The 12,991-nt window shown below is 44.0% G+C and overlaps 1 protein-coding gene across 2 annotated transcripts in view; it reads left to right on the forward strand.

The window, feature by feature from the left end:
• The window catches only part of Parp14 (poly(ADP-ribose) polymerase family member 14), a 133,107-nt gene that overhangs the window by 95,438 nt on the left and 24,678 nt on the right, over positions 1 to 12,991 (forward strand). Inside the window, exons 1-5 of one of the 2 annotated variants that reach the window (XM_042667623.1) lie at positions 1,501 to 1,712; positions 5,860 to 5,990; positions 6,929 to 6,962; positions 8,386 to 8,628; positions 11,668 to 11,904. In XM_042667623.1, the coding sequence (XP_042523557.1) occupies positions 1,526 to 1,712; positions 5,860 to 5,990; positions 6,929 to 6,962; positions 8,386 to 8,628; positions 11,668 to 11,904 (832 nt within the window). In that variant the 5' untranslated portion in view covers positions 1,501 to 1,525. Of the gene's footprint in view, positions 1 to 1,500; positions 1,713 to 5,859; positions 5,991 to 6,928; positions 6,963 to 8,385; positions 8,629 to 11,667; positions 11,905 to 12,991 lie in introns of those variants that run through there. The other variant, XM_042667632.1, reaches the window with a different exon arrangement.

The following is a 12,991-nucleotide window of genomic DNA, read 5'->3' on the forward strand; positions in this document are numbered from 1 at the left end:
CACCTAAGAAGGACTTCCACTTTCTCCTATCTGTCATCCTCCTGTCCTACCAAAGTTTACTCATGCCAGAGACCTTCCTATCTTAAAAATATTTAATCCAGGAAACAAATATAACATCCTCTGATCTCCTGTGACACCTCCCCCCTCCCATCCCCAGCGGCTGCTAGCTCCCCCTCTCCCCTGCACACAGCCCCTTCCCCCACCCCTCCCCCATCCCTCCCCCCACCCCCAGCCCCAGCCCCACCCCCACCCCAGCCAACTCTTCTGGGAACTGCTGGCTGTACTTGCTGACTCTGCTTCTTTCCCTCTTCCAGTCCTCAGGCCAGTGCCCTGGCTTTCTTCCCTCCTCTTCAGCCGATAGGGCTGCCAGGGCTCCAGCATGTCAACACACTCTGCTCGGACTGGAGATATCTAACGCTGGAAGGAAGCATAAGGCCCCTCTGCCACCGGAAACACTCCCCACCTGGAGAATACACGCTTTTCAGTCTCTCTCCCCCACTCTGTCTGGCCTCCCTAGGATCCTGACAAATGTTATCCAGCCACTCCCTTGTGTGTCCCATAGGTAATAGTGCAGTGAGACCTCTTGAGTGTTTCCTTTGCTTCTGGCTCACAGGCTTCAGTACCAATTTAGACTCCATCGTGTCCTCATCGTCCTCGGCCAGCACCCTGGTCCTCACTAGTCTCCCCTGGTCCAGGCCCTTGGGCTATCATATGGCTGGTCTCTGACTCCACTTCACCCACCAGGACTGACCAGATGGAGCTGAACAGAGAAATCACACCATGGAGTCCTCTCCAATTCCCAGCCCTCAAGGTTATCTGGGTCAACTCTAAGGCCCAGGTGGCACTGATGCTGTGCCCAGCCCTGCAGGCTCGCACCCTGGGTGAAGAGCCTCATCCCTAGTTTCAGGAGCCTCTTGCTCTCTGTCCCAGGGCACCACTGGCTCCTGGCCCAACTCCCTGTGCCTGCCTTTGCCCTAGCCCTTGCGGGAACTCTGTGAGAAGGATTTGGGCGGATCCATCCAGATGATAAGACACTGGTGACGTGTTCCGAACCCCCCCCCCCCCCAGGGTCTCATTTCCCTGACATTGGCAAACATCCAGCCTTGACAGTCCAGGAAAACTAGCTCAATGGCAGAACGCAAAGCTGGGATCCATCCATCTATGGCCAAAGCCATCAAGATCACAGTTTAAGAATCACTTTTTTTAAAAAAATCTCTTGTTAACAATAGCAACAACCAAAGACGACTTGGAAGAAAACTGGAATGACTCTGAGCGTCAGCCTGGGTCGACACATGGGGGGGCCGATGCCAGCCCCAGAGGATTCGCGCATCTTTGCTGGGGCCTGGGATGAAGGTGGGGAATTGGGGAGGGGGGAGGGAGGGGGTTGGTGGAACTATCAGAATCCTGAAGCCGCTGAGCCCCAGACCGAAACTAAAGGCCAGATGGAGTTTCCTGGAAACGAAAGCGAAAGGGGCAAAAGGCGCTTTCCGGGTCCGGCAGTCGGAGCAGAGGCACCCAACCGAGGATGTCTGGCGCGGGCCCCTTCCCGCTGCTGGTGGAGGGGTCCTGGGGTCCCCAGCCCCCCAAGAACTTAACTATCAAGCTGCAGAAGTACTTCCAGAGCCCGAAGAGATCCGGAGGCGGCGAGTGTGAGGTCCGCCAGGAGCCCGGGAACCCACAGCGCTTCCTGGTGCTCTTCTTCCCAGATGATGGTGAGGGGCGCAAAGGAAAGGTTGGGGGGCGGGGGGGGGGGGCGAGTTATCTGCCGTCTTCTCCAGCAACCCGGGAAGGCGAGTCGCAGTGTGGTGGACGGGGTCGCAAAATGGACACAGAGTCCACCCAAGGGTGCTTTAGTGCCTTGTGTACACCGAGCTGCTTCTGGGAATCTATCAACCTCAGATCCTCCTCTGACTTTCCCGTTGTTAAAGGAAAGAACGAGATTAGGAAACATGCGGGTCGCAGGGACTCCTCAAGGGTGGTGGATGTAACCAGTGGTTCTGGGGTCCCTGGGGAGGGGGGCAGAGGCCCTGTCACCTGCTTTGCGTTGCTAGTGGAGGGGAACGGGAGAGGGTCCTGTCCAGGGACCCCTGTCTCCCCTCCTCCGTGTCATGGTGGTCCACACTTTCGGGAGCACCGCTGGCATTCCGTGGGTTGAGAGTTTTGATTCTGGGGCAAGTTCTGTCCTACTAAGCAGCTGAGCCCCGAGAGCGTCCCCCCTACCCCCCACCCCGTTCATCACCCTAGTGGATTCATGAAGGGAGATCTAGAGCCACTTGTTAATTGCTTGCTCAGGGCTGTCCTGGAAACTCCAGCTTCTGTTCCAGCCTGCCACCTCCCCCCTGGGATTTCTTAGCCTGGTGACAACCACCAGTGGTCCTTGGGATGCAGACAACAGTCATCTTCCTGTCTTTGGACTTGAGGAGAGGCAAGGAGGCTCTGGGGCCCTGCAGTTTGGAGAGATACAATGCCCCAACAGGGGCCTGGGAAGGGGAAATTGAAGGAGAAAGGGAAGGGCGCAGCCAGGTTAGCAGGAGAGGCAGAAGGGAACAAGAGACCCGCTTGGCCCTTCTTATAGAAGACTAAGAACAGTTCTCTCCAAGGATTAATTCCACCACAGAGTGCTCAGAAGGAGAACCGCATAATGTTAAGTCATTCCCCTTCTCCTTTCCCCTTTTCTAGAGGCTCCCCCACTTTGATTCCAGCATCAGGTCACCTTTAGGGGGTTCTTTCTTCTCTAAAATCCCACTGTCCTCGGGAGCAGCTCTCAGGTTGGTGTACAGACCACCTGCAACCTGGTCAGCTGCAGGACAGGTTAGCCGGGCACATTCCCAGCTCTGTGCTAGAGACTCAGTGCAGGGGATGTGATAATGGATAGAAATCAGCCGTTTAACCAGCCCTGGCAGCTTAAATTTAAGAATCTGTTGTTTGTTGATAACCCCAATTGAACAGAACTGGAATTTAATATACAAAATGGCAGCAGCAGAGGAGTGCCATCTCACAAAATATAATTTTTGTGACAATAAAGTGAACTTAATTTGAGCCTTCAAGCGGACACAATTGCAACCTCTCTGCTCAGCTTTCTTACTCCCCAGTTTTCCCAGTCCACTCCCCCTCTCCCTCTACACCCACAGGCTGCTCTAGTGGTCCCATTGGTTTGCCCCCTCAGCACAGACAACTCAAAACTTACTAAGACTCAAAACTGTTTAGTGGCCAACACTCTGAGGGTGTTGAAGTCCCCATCAGAATCTGTTTCCCATTTGAGGAACAACTTCCTCCCAAACATGGCTAAGCAATGCCTGGCCTCTCCAGACAGTCTTAGGAAATGCATTCTTGTTCTAGAGAGAATGACCGGAAGTAGTGTCGGGGGGCGCAGGTCACAGTATATGGGAGCATATTTACTCATATAAATATAAATAATCTGAAGGAAGCCAACCAGCACTATTTGAAACATTTATTCTATAGCAAAGAGAAACAAATAAAAAGCTGGATTTCACTTTCTGTATAGTCTAGATATCTGAGCAGTTGCATGCAAATTTACTTGTAGCTCTTTTCTGTGCTGGGAATCAGTCTTAGGCTACTGGTTCATGTAACTCATGGAAGTGTTCTCTATATTCACTGAGCAACATTCCCAGCTCCTAACAAAACATTTAAATCTTGGTTTAGAGGTGTACTTTTTTTTTGGGGGGGGGGTCAGTCGTGGGGCTTGAACTCTGGCCCTCGGCGCTGTCCCTCAGCTCTTCAGCTCAAGGCTAGCACTCTACCACTTGAACTACAGGGCCACTTCCGGTTTTCCGGTGGTTTATTGAAGATAAGAGTTTCATGAACTTTCCTGCCGGGGCTGGCTTTGAACTACGATCCTCAGATCTCAGCCTCCTGAGTAGCTAGGATTACAGTTATGAGCCACCAGCTCCCAGTTTAGAGGTGTGCTTTTTAATCATGATTTCTCATCATAATTTGACTCTTGATCATTGCTCAGGAGCAATGGCTTTCCTTAATAAAATCAAATGTGGACCACCTAAATTTGGTGTAGGACGAAGGCTGTTCCTATGGGTGAGAGAAGCTGGACATCAGTTTCTGCTCTTCTTCCTCCCAGATTCACCTACTTTCACATACTCACACTACTACCATCTCTCTTCTGGAATACCACACATCCACACATACTGCACACAGTCTGAGAAGTGACTGGCATGTTCAGATACCTGGATAGACTGACAAAAGTCCAGGAAAGAAGGAAAGGAATGCAACACAGAGGTACAAGGTCTCGGATATTGTGGCATATAAAACAGCACACATTTAGCTTTCTTTGGTCCTACCCAGTCCTCTATCCTCACTCTTGTTCAGTATAGCACCCTCATAAGGAGAGGAGTTAAGAGCTTGGAGTTTCTTCTTAGTTTCATTCAAAGACCTGTTTCAGATTCTAAGGCTCATCATGGTTCACTGAGACACAAAGGTATTCATGCTGCCCTTTAAAAAATTCTCTTGAGTCAGATCAAAACACAGGTAACTCAGGATTCATTCCAGAGTCACAGCTGTAAATATTAGAGCTCTAAAAAGCCTCTTTCTGAACTCAGCACTATCTCGCTCTGGTGACCACACCCATTCCTGTAAATTCCTCCTTCCATTTCCTTCATGATCTGAGACATACTGATTGCTTTTTTCTCTCTCTGGCCACTCTTGCCAACTCCCTGGCTCTCTGTTGATACATAACTACAACTTATATCCACTTAGTTTTTGAGAACATTACCAAGCACATTCACATACAAAATGTTAAGTAGAGAAGCTGAGGCTTCAGAAAAATTAAGGTATTTCCTATGGTCATTCACCTAGTTTATTGTGGAGTTGGAAGTTGAATCTAGATCTTTGGATTCTTATATCCACTACCTAGTTTTTCAATGTAGCTCATCTATTGTTTCTCTCTCTCTCTTCTATTTTTGCTCTCCTATCTCTTCTTTCCTACTCCCTTTACTACCAGATGTGAGGTCCTTATCATAAGACAGAGGAATTGGTTGAAATGCTTTCTAACCGTACTTCTAATTCTGTTCCTGGCTATCTGAGTTACCTTTCTGAAGCATGGTTGCATCCTTCTATGTCCTAGGCTTCCCTAGCTCTCCATGGGGTTTGCTTTCTCTATTTCACCTCAGCATACATTAATACTGCTGCCTTTTGAATACCCACTGAGTGTCAGGTACTGTGAAGTGCCTTAAATGTGTCTTCAATTAAATGTACCCAGTCTTAGTATAAGACAGTATCCATTTGCCTCATTAACAGATGAGACTTGAGCTACTTTGTAATTAATGCTCATTAACCAACATGCTGTCTGTGCTAGTCAAATTGCCAGTACAATGAAAACAGGAGAAAACACCTTTTACAGAAGAAAGCTCTATTTTGGCACAACAATTCTGGAGATTTTAGTCTAGTCAGTTGGCCTATGGCTTCTGTGCCTGGGGCAAGGTAGTACGTCTTAGTGGGTGCACTTGTGGGGAGGAAGCCTTCACCTCATGGCCAGAAGTAACAAGGGCAAGAAGCTGGGGTGCACTATCCCTGCAAAGGCACAGCCTCCTACCCCCATCACCTAACTGCCTCCCAATAGGCTGCACCTCTCATTAGCATTACAGGCTGGTAAGTAAATCTTTAACACATAAGCTCCTCAGGGATACTACAGAGCCAAACTGGAACACTAAATATTAAAAAAAAAGATGTATAAAGATGAAATTCGAATCTATATCTATTTATTAAACTTTTCCTCTTTTTACTGTATAAAGCCTCTTGAGAAATTGGGTAAGTTATTGAAGTGACTTAAAAATCTTAGAATAATTATAAAATAAAGAATGTCACTTGACTGTTTTCTTGACATTTCAGTTCGGCAGAGGGTTCTGGAGAAACAGAATCATGAGTTGGAATTGCCAGGAACAGGAACATTCAAGCTCACTGTCCGATTTCCCATAGCCCCAGATGAAGGCTCTGTCTTTAAGGGGGAAATTCTAACAAAGGTAAGCCAGACGGAGCCAGGGTTCAGAGGGATCTGGATGATCTCCCAAGCTTCCAAACGTGGGAATCTCAAAATGTGGTGGAATGAGCAGAAAAGTGGCTAACAATATTGAGGGAGAGGGGAAAGCTGTGTTGAGGTAGTATGACAAGATGGAGGGAAGGTACCTTTTCCTTTGATTTTGGACATTTCGTGAAAGTCAAGATTTGGCCGGGCATTGGTGGCTCACACATGTAATCTAGCTACTCAGGAGGCTAAGACCTGAGAATTGTGGTTCAAAGCCAGCTTGGGTAGAAAAGTCCATGAGACTCTTATCTTTCACCACCAGAAAACAGACGTGAAACTGTGGCTCAAGGTGGTAAAGTGCTAGCCGTGAGCAAAAATTGCTCGGGGACAGTGTCCAGGCTCTGAGTTCAAGCCCCATGACCACCACCACCAACAACAAAGTCAAGATTTGTGGTCACAACGATATTGGGGTATAAAATCCTGGGTCTAAAAAATAAATAAATAAATAAAATAAAATCCTGGATCTGTGTATCTTGGTTCTTTATAGCCTAAAGCTTGTGATTTTGTTATGCTTTTACATTGTTTTTAGAGGACAGCTATCCAAACTACTTGTGCTGTTTAATTGTGAAATAGATGATCAAAAATTAGATGACTTCTATGAAGCTTGTTATAAGCATTGAGTTAAGTCAGGAAAAACTGAATTTACAGGCCAGTTTGTGAATTCTGTTGGGTTTTGTTTTCATCAATGATCTGTCCCTAACAAATGGATATGCTGTGACATGTAGCCCCAGATTGCATTAAAGAGCCCCATATGGGAGTGTTCCAATATAATTTCTGTTTTTCCTACAACTTCAAGCTGGTCTTACAGATGATTTCTTAATGTAAGATTACAATTACGACTAGTCTATTAATGGTACTTTATTGTTTGGGTTTTAGGAATCCAGGGTGAAAGAAGATGTCAAAGAACCAGGTAAAACCTCAGTTATTGTAGCTCAAGCATTCAGCAAGCAGTTTTTCTTGCATTAAAGAAGACAGATTGGGGGATCTTCCCCTTCTCCTAAACTTTTAAGAACCAGGGCCTGCTCAGCTTGGAGCTTCCTTGGACTATACTTTCTTAGTGCTTTGCATACTATGCAAAGGATGAACTCTGTGGGTTCCTCTGGGTTGAAGTGAGAAGGATGGGAAGAGTTCCCTGGGGGGCTGGAAGATGATTGCAGTTGAGGAGTGGGAAAGATATTTCCACAGTGAACTAAAAGCTAGAGCCCACTTGTACCCACTAGCCAATGAGAAACGAGGACAAGAATATGTTGGAGAAAGCTATGAGTCCATTGGCGCTGCTTTGTGAGTACTGGCTGTTCCAGGTATGTCCTATGGAACCTCAGCAGAAAGAACTGACTTCTCAGTGGATAGTGTCTTCCTAGCATTGGCACCGGAAGTTGACGCATTGGCACAGGAAGTCAGGAGCTCTTACCTCACCTGCTGGGAAACAGCCAACAGCCGAGTAGATCAAGTTGCTTTCTCCAAATTGCCCAGTGATTGTTACTCAGAATCCCCTTTACCCTTCTTTTTTTCTATCTAATTCTATGCACTTTTCAAGACCCTCACAGATTTCCTCCTGTTCTCTGAGCTCTTTCAGTAGCTGCTCAGCCGCTTTGTCTCTTCTTCTGAGTCATGATAGGCTTCTCTTGTGACCAAGCTTTTAATAGTCATGGGTTATAAAACTTGATTGCTTGAAAGAAGACTTACTGTTCAGTTCAATTAGTCAAGTGTTTTGGGGTTTTGATGTATATACAATTAAGACCCATGCCCAAGGTCAGACAGCTAAAGAGTGGCAACCAGGGATTGAATATAGGCAGCCTTATCCCAAGCCCAGTACCCATTCCATGTGGTCATACTTGTCTCACTCAGTACTGTTATGTTGTATCTCACTCCTTACACTATATTTAGTTAGTGTGTATGCACATCATCAGATGTTTTTGCATTCCACTAGGGCACCAAGCAGTATTTCTCCTATTCAGTGATCATTTACTGAGTCTCAGCTATCCACCAGCAACACGAGGATGAACAAGCCTGGGTCTTGCTTTTGAGATGCGTAGTTCAATCATTGTAATGGAGGGCTGTGATAGAAATAAATATCAAGTGCTACGGAGGACAAACTGTGCTTCTTGGAGAGTTAAGGCACAAAAAGTTTTGATTAAATTGAATTTAAGATATCAGTAATATTAGTAGAAAATAAAATACTACGTCTTATTTTTTTAATTCACTAAAGCAAAAATCTATCTAAGAGCTTGCTAAAAGTTGGCTGAAAGATTGGAAAAGTAAGGGTCACATCTTAAGTCACACTTTGCTAAGACCATGTAACATCTGTACATTTTTTGTCTCTCCTAAATCAGATGTATCAGAAGAGCTGGAAGCAAAACTTTCTCTAGAGAGTACATCAGAAAAACAGGAGGACATCCCAAGAGAATGCGAATACGTTTCTTCTTTGGTGGCATTTGAAAATCTTCAGGCAAACGTGACTGATATAATGTTGACCTTATTCGTTGAGAGTATAAGTGGCCTGCCCAGTGATGACTTTCAGATGGAAATAAACCGAGACTTCGATGTTGCTGTGGTTACCTTGCCAAAGCATATAGGTGAGCTCAAGGGCATTTCAATGGCCAGTATTCTTTCTGTCTTGAGATTTGGGACCTAACATCAGAGAAAAGTTAAAAGAAAATAGCTAGTAAAAAGGACTATATGTTAATAATACATATTATTAACAATTTTGGAAGAAAAGAAAGTTAGCAAATTAATTTCAACTAATTCTTTCAAACTAAATTCTGATGTTTAATAGGTTGACTTCTATTGTATGAGTTCATGTGTATGTGTGTGTGTGTGAGAAAGAGAGAGAGAGAGAGACTGAGAGAGACAGACATGCACAGAGAGAGACAGAGACCGATAGACAGGAAGAGACACAGAAATAGAAATCTAAAGTCTAAAGTTACTAACATGATTCCAGGTAAAGGAGTGAGCATTTTCATTCATTGAGAGGAGTAAGTATTGATTCTAAGGTGGACTTACACAACACAAAGCAATAATATTAACAATCACACATAGTCTTGCTATCAATTAGGTACTATTGCTAAGCATTTCATAGGTATTTATTTATCTCTCTTTCAACAACCTTGTGGCATTACCCTTATTACCTCTCAATTGGCACAGACAAAGGTACCTATATGCTGATAAATGGAAGCACTGGATTTGAACCCAGGCATCCAACTTCTAGAATTTGTTCTCTTCTCAGTCTTACCATCTTGTACCTTAGGACTTTTTCTGTATGTGATACAGAAGCTCTTTGAGGTCACTGTTATGAGGAAAAACAATCGTCACCTAAAACAAAGGAGCTTTCCAATTCAAGCCCTCACTGTCCCATGACCATGGTAATGGAATGATTAATTAAAAGCACAAGTGATGGAGTCATAATTCTAGTTCTGCTATTCATCTAGTTACTGTGTTTTCTGTGCCTCACTCTCCTCATCTATAAATTAGGGATCATAATAACAACCTAAAATTCACCATGATCAACTGAGGTGATTCTGGAAAGGCAATTAACATCAAACCTAAGACATCAACAAAAGAAGTTATTCTAGTTTCAAGTTTATTAGTATTATGAAAAAAGGAACATCTAAAAGAACTCGTTTTTTGTTCATTGGTGAAAATGTTCTAACCTCTCCTGTGTTCATCAGCCTCTTAATAATTTATCAAATACTTGAGACAATAAGCTTACACACAGTGATGTTTATTTGGTTACAGTTTTGGAGGTTGCATTCCATGTCATTTGACCCTATTGTGGTTTTGCCTCCCTGGAAAAGCAGCATGTAGGTAGCAGAACACGGCATACTCATTACCTCCTGGCTAAGAGAGAGAAAGAGGTCACCCTAAACCCTTCTCTCCACCCAAGTGACCAAAAGACCTCCCACTAGGCCCTACCTCTTAGTTCACTCCACCTCTCAGCCTTTAGTATATGGGTCTTAGGGGATCCTTCTAGAGCCAAAGTATAGCATTATAGTGTGCTAGGCACTGGTGTAGGTGCTATGGGCAAAAAGATGAATAAATCATAGTTCTTGCTGCGGAGGAACTCACAGTCTGGGACAGGGAAGAAGCTTCCATGTAAGTGAATAATGATACAAGAGGAGAAGGTGTGGTCTTGCCTGTGAGCAACAAGCTGTGGGAAGTGGGAAGAAAGATCCAAGTGAGGAATATTAGGGTTGCACTTGAGAAGTCTGTACTCCAGTCATACTGACTGCGTGTATCTAAAATGAACCAAGCCATTTCAGGCAGATGCTTTCCTGCTTGTCATGTCTCTGTATGTTATCCATCCAGCCTCTCTTCTTGTTTTAAATCCAGATGAAAGACCATGTCCTCTGCAAGTCTGATTCCAGTTAATCCCATAAGACACAATGCAGTTTCTCTCAAGCCTCTTTCCTCCGGAATGACAAGCTGCCAAAGCCTTGTTAGAGTCATCTTTATCTCCCCAGAGTCTAACGCAGTACTTACTATAGGTTTGACCCACCCTCAATCCTTAGTAATTTGAAAGACATAGTTGGGCTGAATTCTGAAGAATAAACAAAATTGCTGAGGCTGGGGCTAGGGTGGATGGTGGAGCATTTGCCTAACCTATATACAGCCCAGGGTTTAATCTCCAGAACAGTAAAAATCAATCAATAATAAGGAAAGGAATACACCAGAAGCAGGAAATGGTACATGCAAGGTGGATTTTTAAACTAACAGACTGGCTTTTTTTTTTCTGCTAAGACAGGAAATAAAGTGATGCTTGGAATCAAATAGCCAGAGCCACTGTAAGCTGGTTAAGGAGTTTGAGCTTGGAATCAAATAGCCAGAGCCACTGTAAGCTGGTTAAGGACTGTGAGCTTCTCCTGCAGACAGGCTGCTCTTGAAGGACATGAGAAACCAGTGAGATGAGATGCTATTGCAGGTTGGCAAGGGCTATGATTGGAGACCCATAAGACATTCATGAGAGTGTTGTTCAGAGATTGGAAATTTATTTTAGGCATGCAGATTCCTATGTAAGTATTAAAATCTTGTGTTCAAAACTGGAATGATAGCTTCTTCTTGCATACCCCTTTGTCTGGCTATCCTGGAGTCTGAACAAACTTGGGTTCTGTACCAGTTGAGCCACATCACCAACCCTTTTGGCTTTTTCATTTTGTAAGTCAGTTTAGGGCCTTGATTTTTCCCACTCTGCCTCCCACATAGCTGAGATTAGAGTCTGAGCCAGTTCAGTTCTTTTCATCTTAATAGGTGTTAGTATTATCCCCACCATTGGTTCTCAGCTCTACTTAGACCTGAGCCCCTCCTTGCCCCAGACTTTCTGCCATAAAGCTGGCCACTCCCTCTCTCCACCCAGACCTGCCTTGCATGCACCTAGCTCACTTCTACCCTCACTTTCTCCCCAAGTTCTACCTGCCACCTGGATAGGGGCAGATGCCATGTGCTACCTCTCCCAGGGAGATATGGCTTCTCTAATAAACCTTATAATAATCTTTCTCCTGTGCCTGCCTGCCTCTGCGTGGTCCCCTCAGATGGTCATGAAGGATTCTTACAATATACAGTCCATTTTTTCTGTATACTTTGGTGATATAATAATTTTCTGATTTTTTTTTCTCTTGCAGAGCCTATGAAATTTATTGATGATTGTGCCAGGCACCATTCAATTAAAAAACTTCAGATTTCTCCAAGACTTCTGGAAAAGACAAAAACAATCAGGGTTGAAAATCTGCCCCCTGGTGTTGATGACTTCCAGTTACAACTTTACTTTGAAAATCCATTCAATGGAGGAGGAAGAGTTGCCAGTGTTGAGTGTTTTCCAGATGAGAGTTCAGCTCTCGTTGAATTTTATGACACAAAAGGTAATAGCTCTTAGCTTATGATATTGGACATAAACTAAGCCAATTTTAGCATGTCTTAGCAATTACTTAAATTCTGATGCATTTTATTTGATATATGTTTTTTCAGAAATTAATGATCAGTTTACCTGAGATACAATGCTTCCTAAAGGCAGTGACTCAGACTAAAAAGAAGCATGTTTATAAAAGATAAAAGATTTTCTAATGAGTCACCATCTGTGAATAGATTAAAAAAATATAATAGGTCATTTTTATAACCTTTAAGTACAATCTTATTAAAATAATGAGTTTAAGCTATTGGTATACATTTTCAAATTGTTTTCAACAGGTTTTGGTAAAGACATTCTTAATAACATACAGATTCTACAATTGTAGTTATTGTTTGTTTTACCTATCAGTGTGATCATTCAGTGTGGTCACTTAAGTGTGGTTTCACATGACCTCAGGATGCAGAATATAAGATGTATAAAATTAACATTAGATAATAGAAGTCAGATCCAAATTCAATCTCACTTTGGGGCTTACTGCTTTATATTCTTCAGCAAGTTACTTTAACCCACCAAATCCACTGTTTTCTCCCTCATAACATGTCCATCACCTGTTGTGATGACTAAATGAAATAATCCTGCAGGGAACTCGACATAAGGTAGCAATTAGTCATGCTAGTGGTCACGGGCACAGCCTTTCGGGGAATTTTTTCCATCATGCCTGACATCAGCCCTGGTTCCCAGTCACTCACAAGGTGAAATCATTTTTAACATCTTTCCACCGTGGATACTATTTTAACATATGTTGTTTGGAGGCTAACTTTAATTTCCTTGATGATATTTCTTATAGCTGCTTAGCAACAGAAAATGAGCAAGGTCTAGGAGAATGAGAAACACACACACACACACACACAGGTCCTGGTATAATTGACAGGAGAGAGACTGTAGTAGGGGCTGGTTTTATTGAACCATAGTTTCTGGGCTGAGCTCTCACATGTCTCTGAGGAGGATGTTTTGGTAGAGAGAGAGAGAGACCATGGACTGTGGAGATGAAGGATGCTGAATATTAGCTCAGATAAAACCTTACTTAGCTTTTTTATATT

This window comes from Dipodomys spectabilis, unplaced genomic scaffold (genome assembly GCF_019054845.1).
Source record: "Dipodomys spectabilis isolate Male_0828 unplaced genomic scaffold, ASM1905484v1 ptg000017l, whole genome shotgun sequence".
Classification (NCBI taxonomy): Eukaryota; Metazoa; Chordata; class Mammalia; order Rodentia; family Heteromyidae; genus Dipodomys; species Dipodomys spectabilis.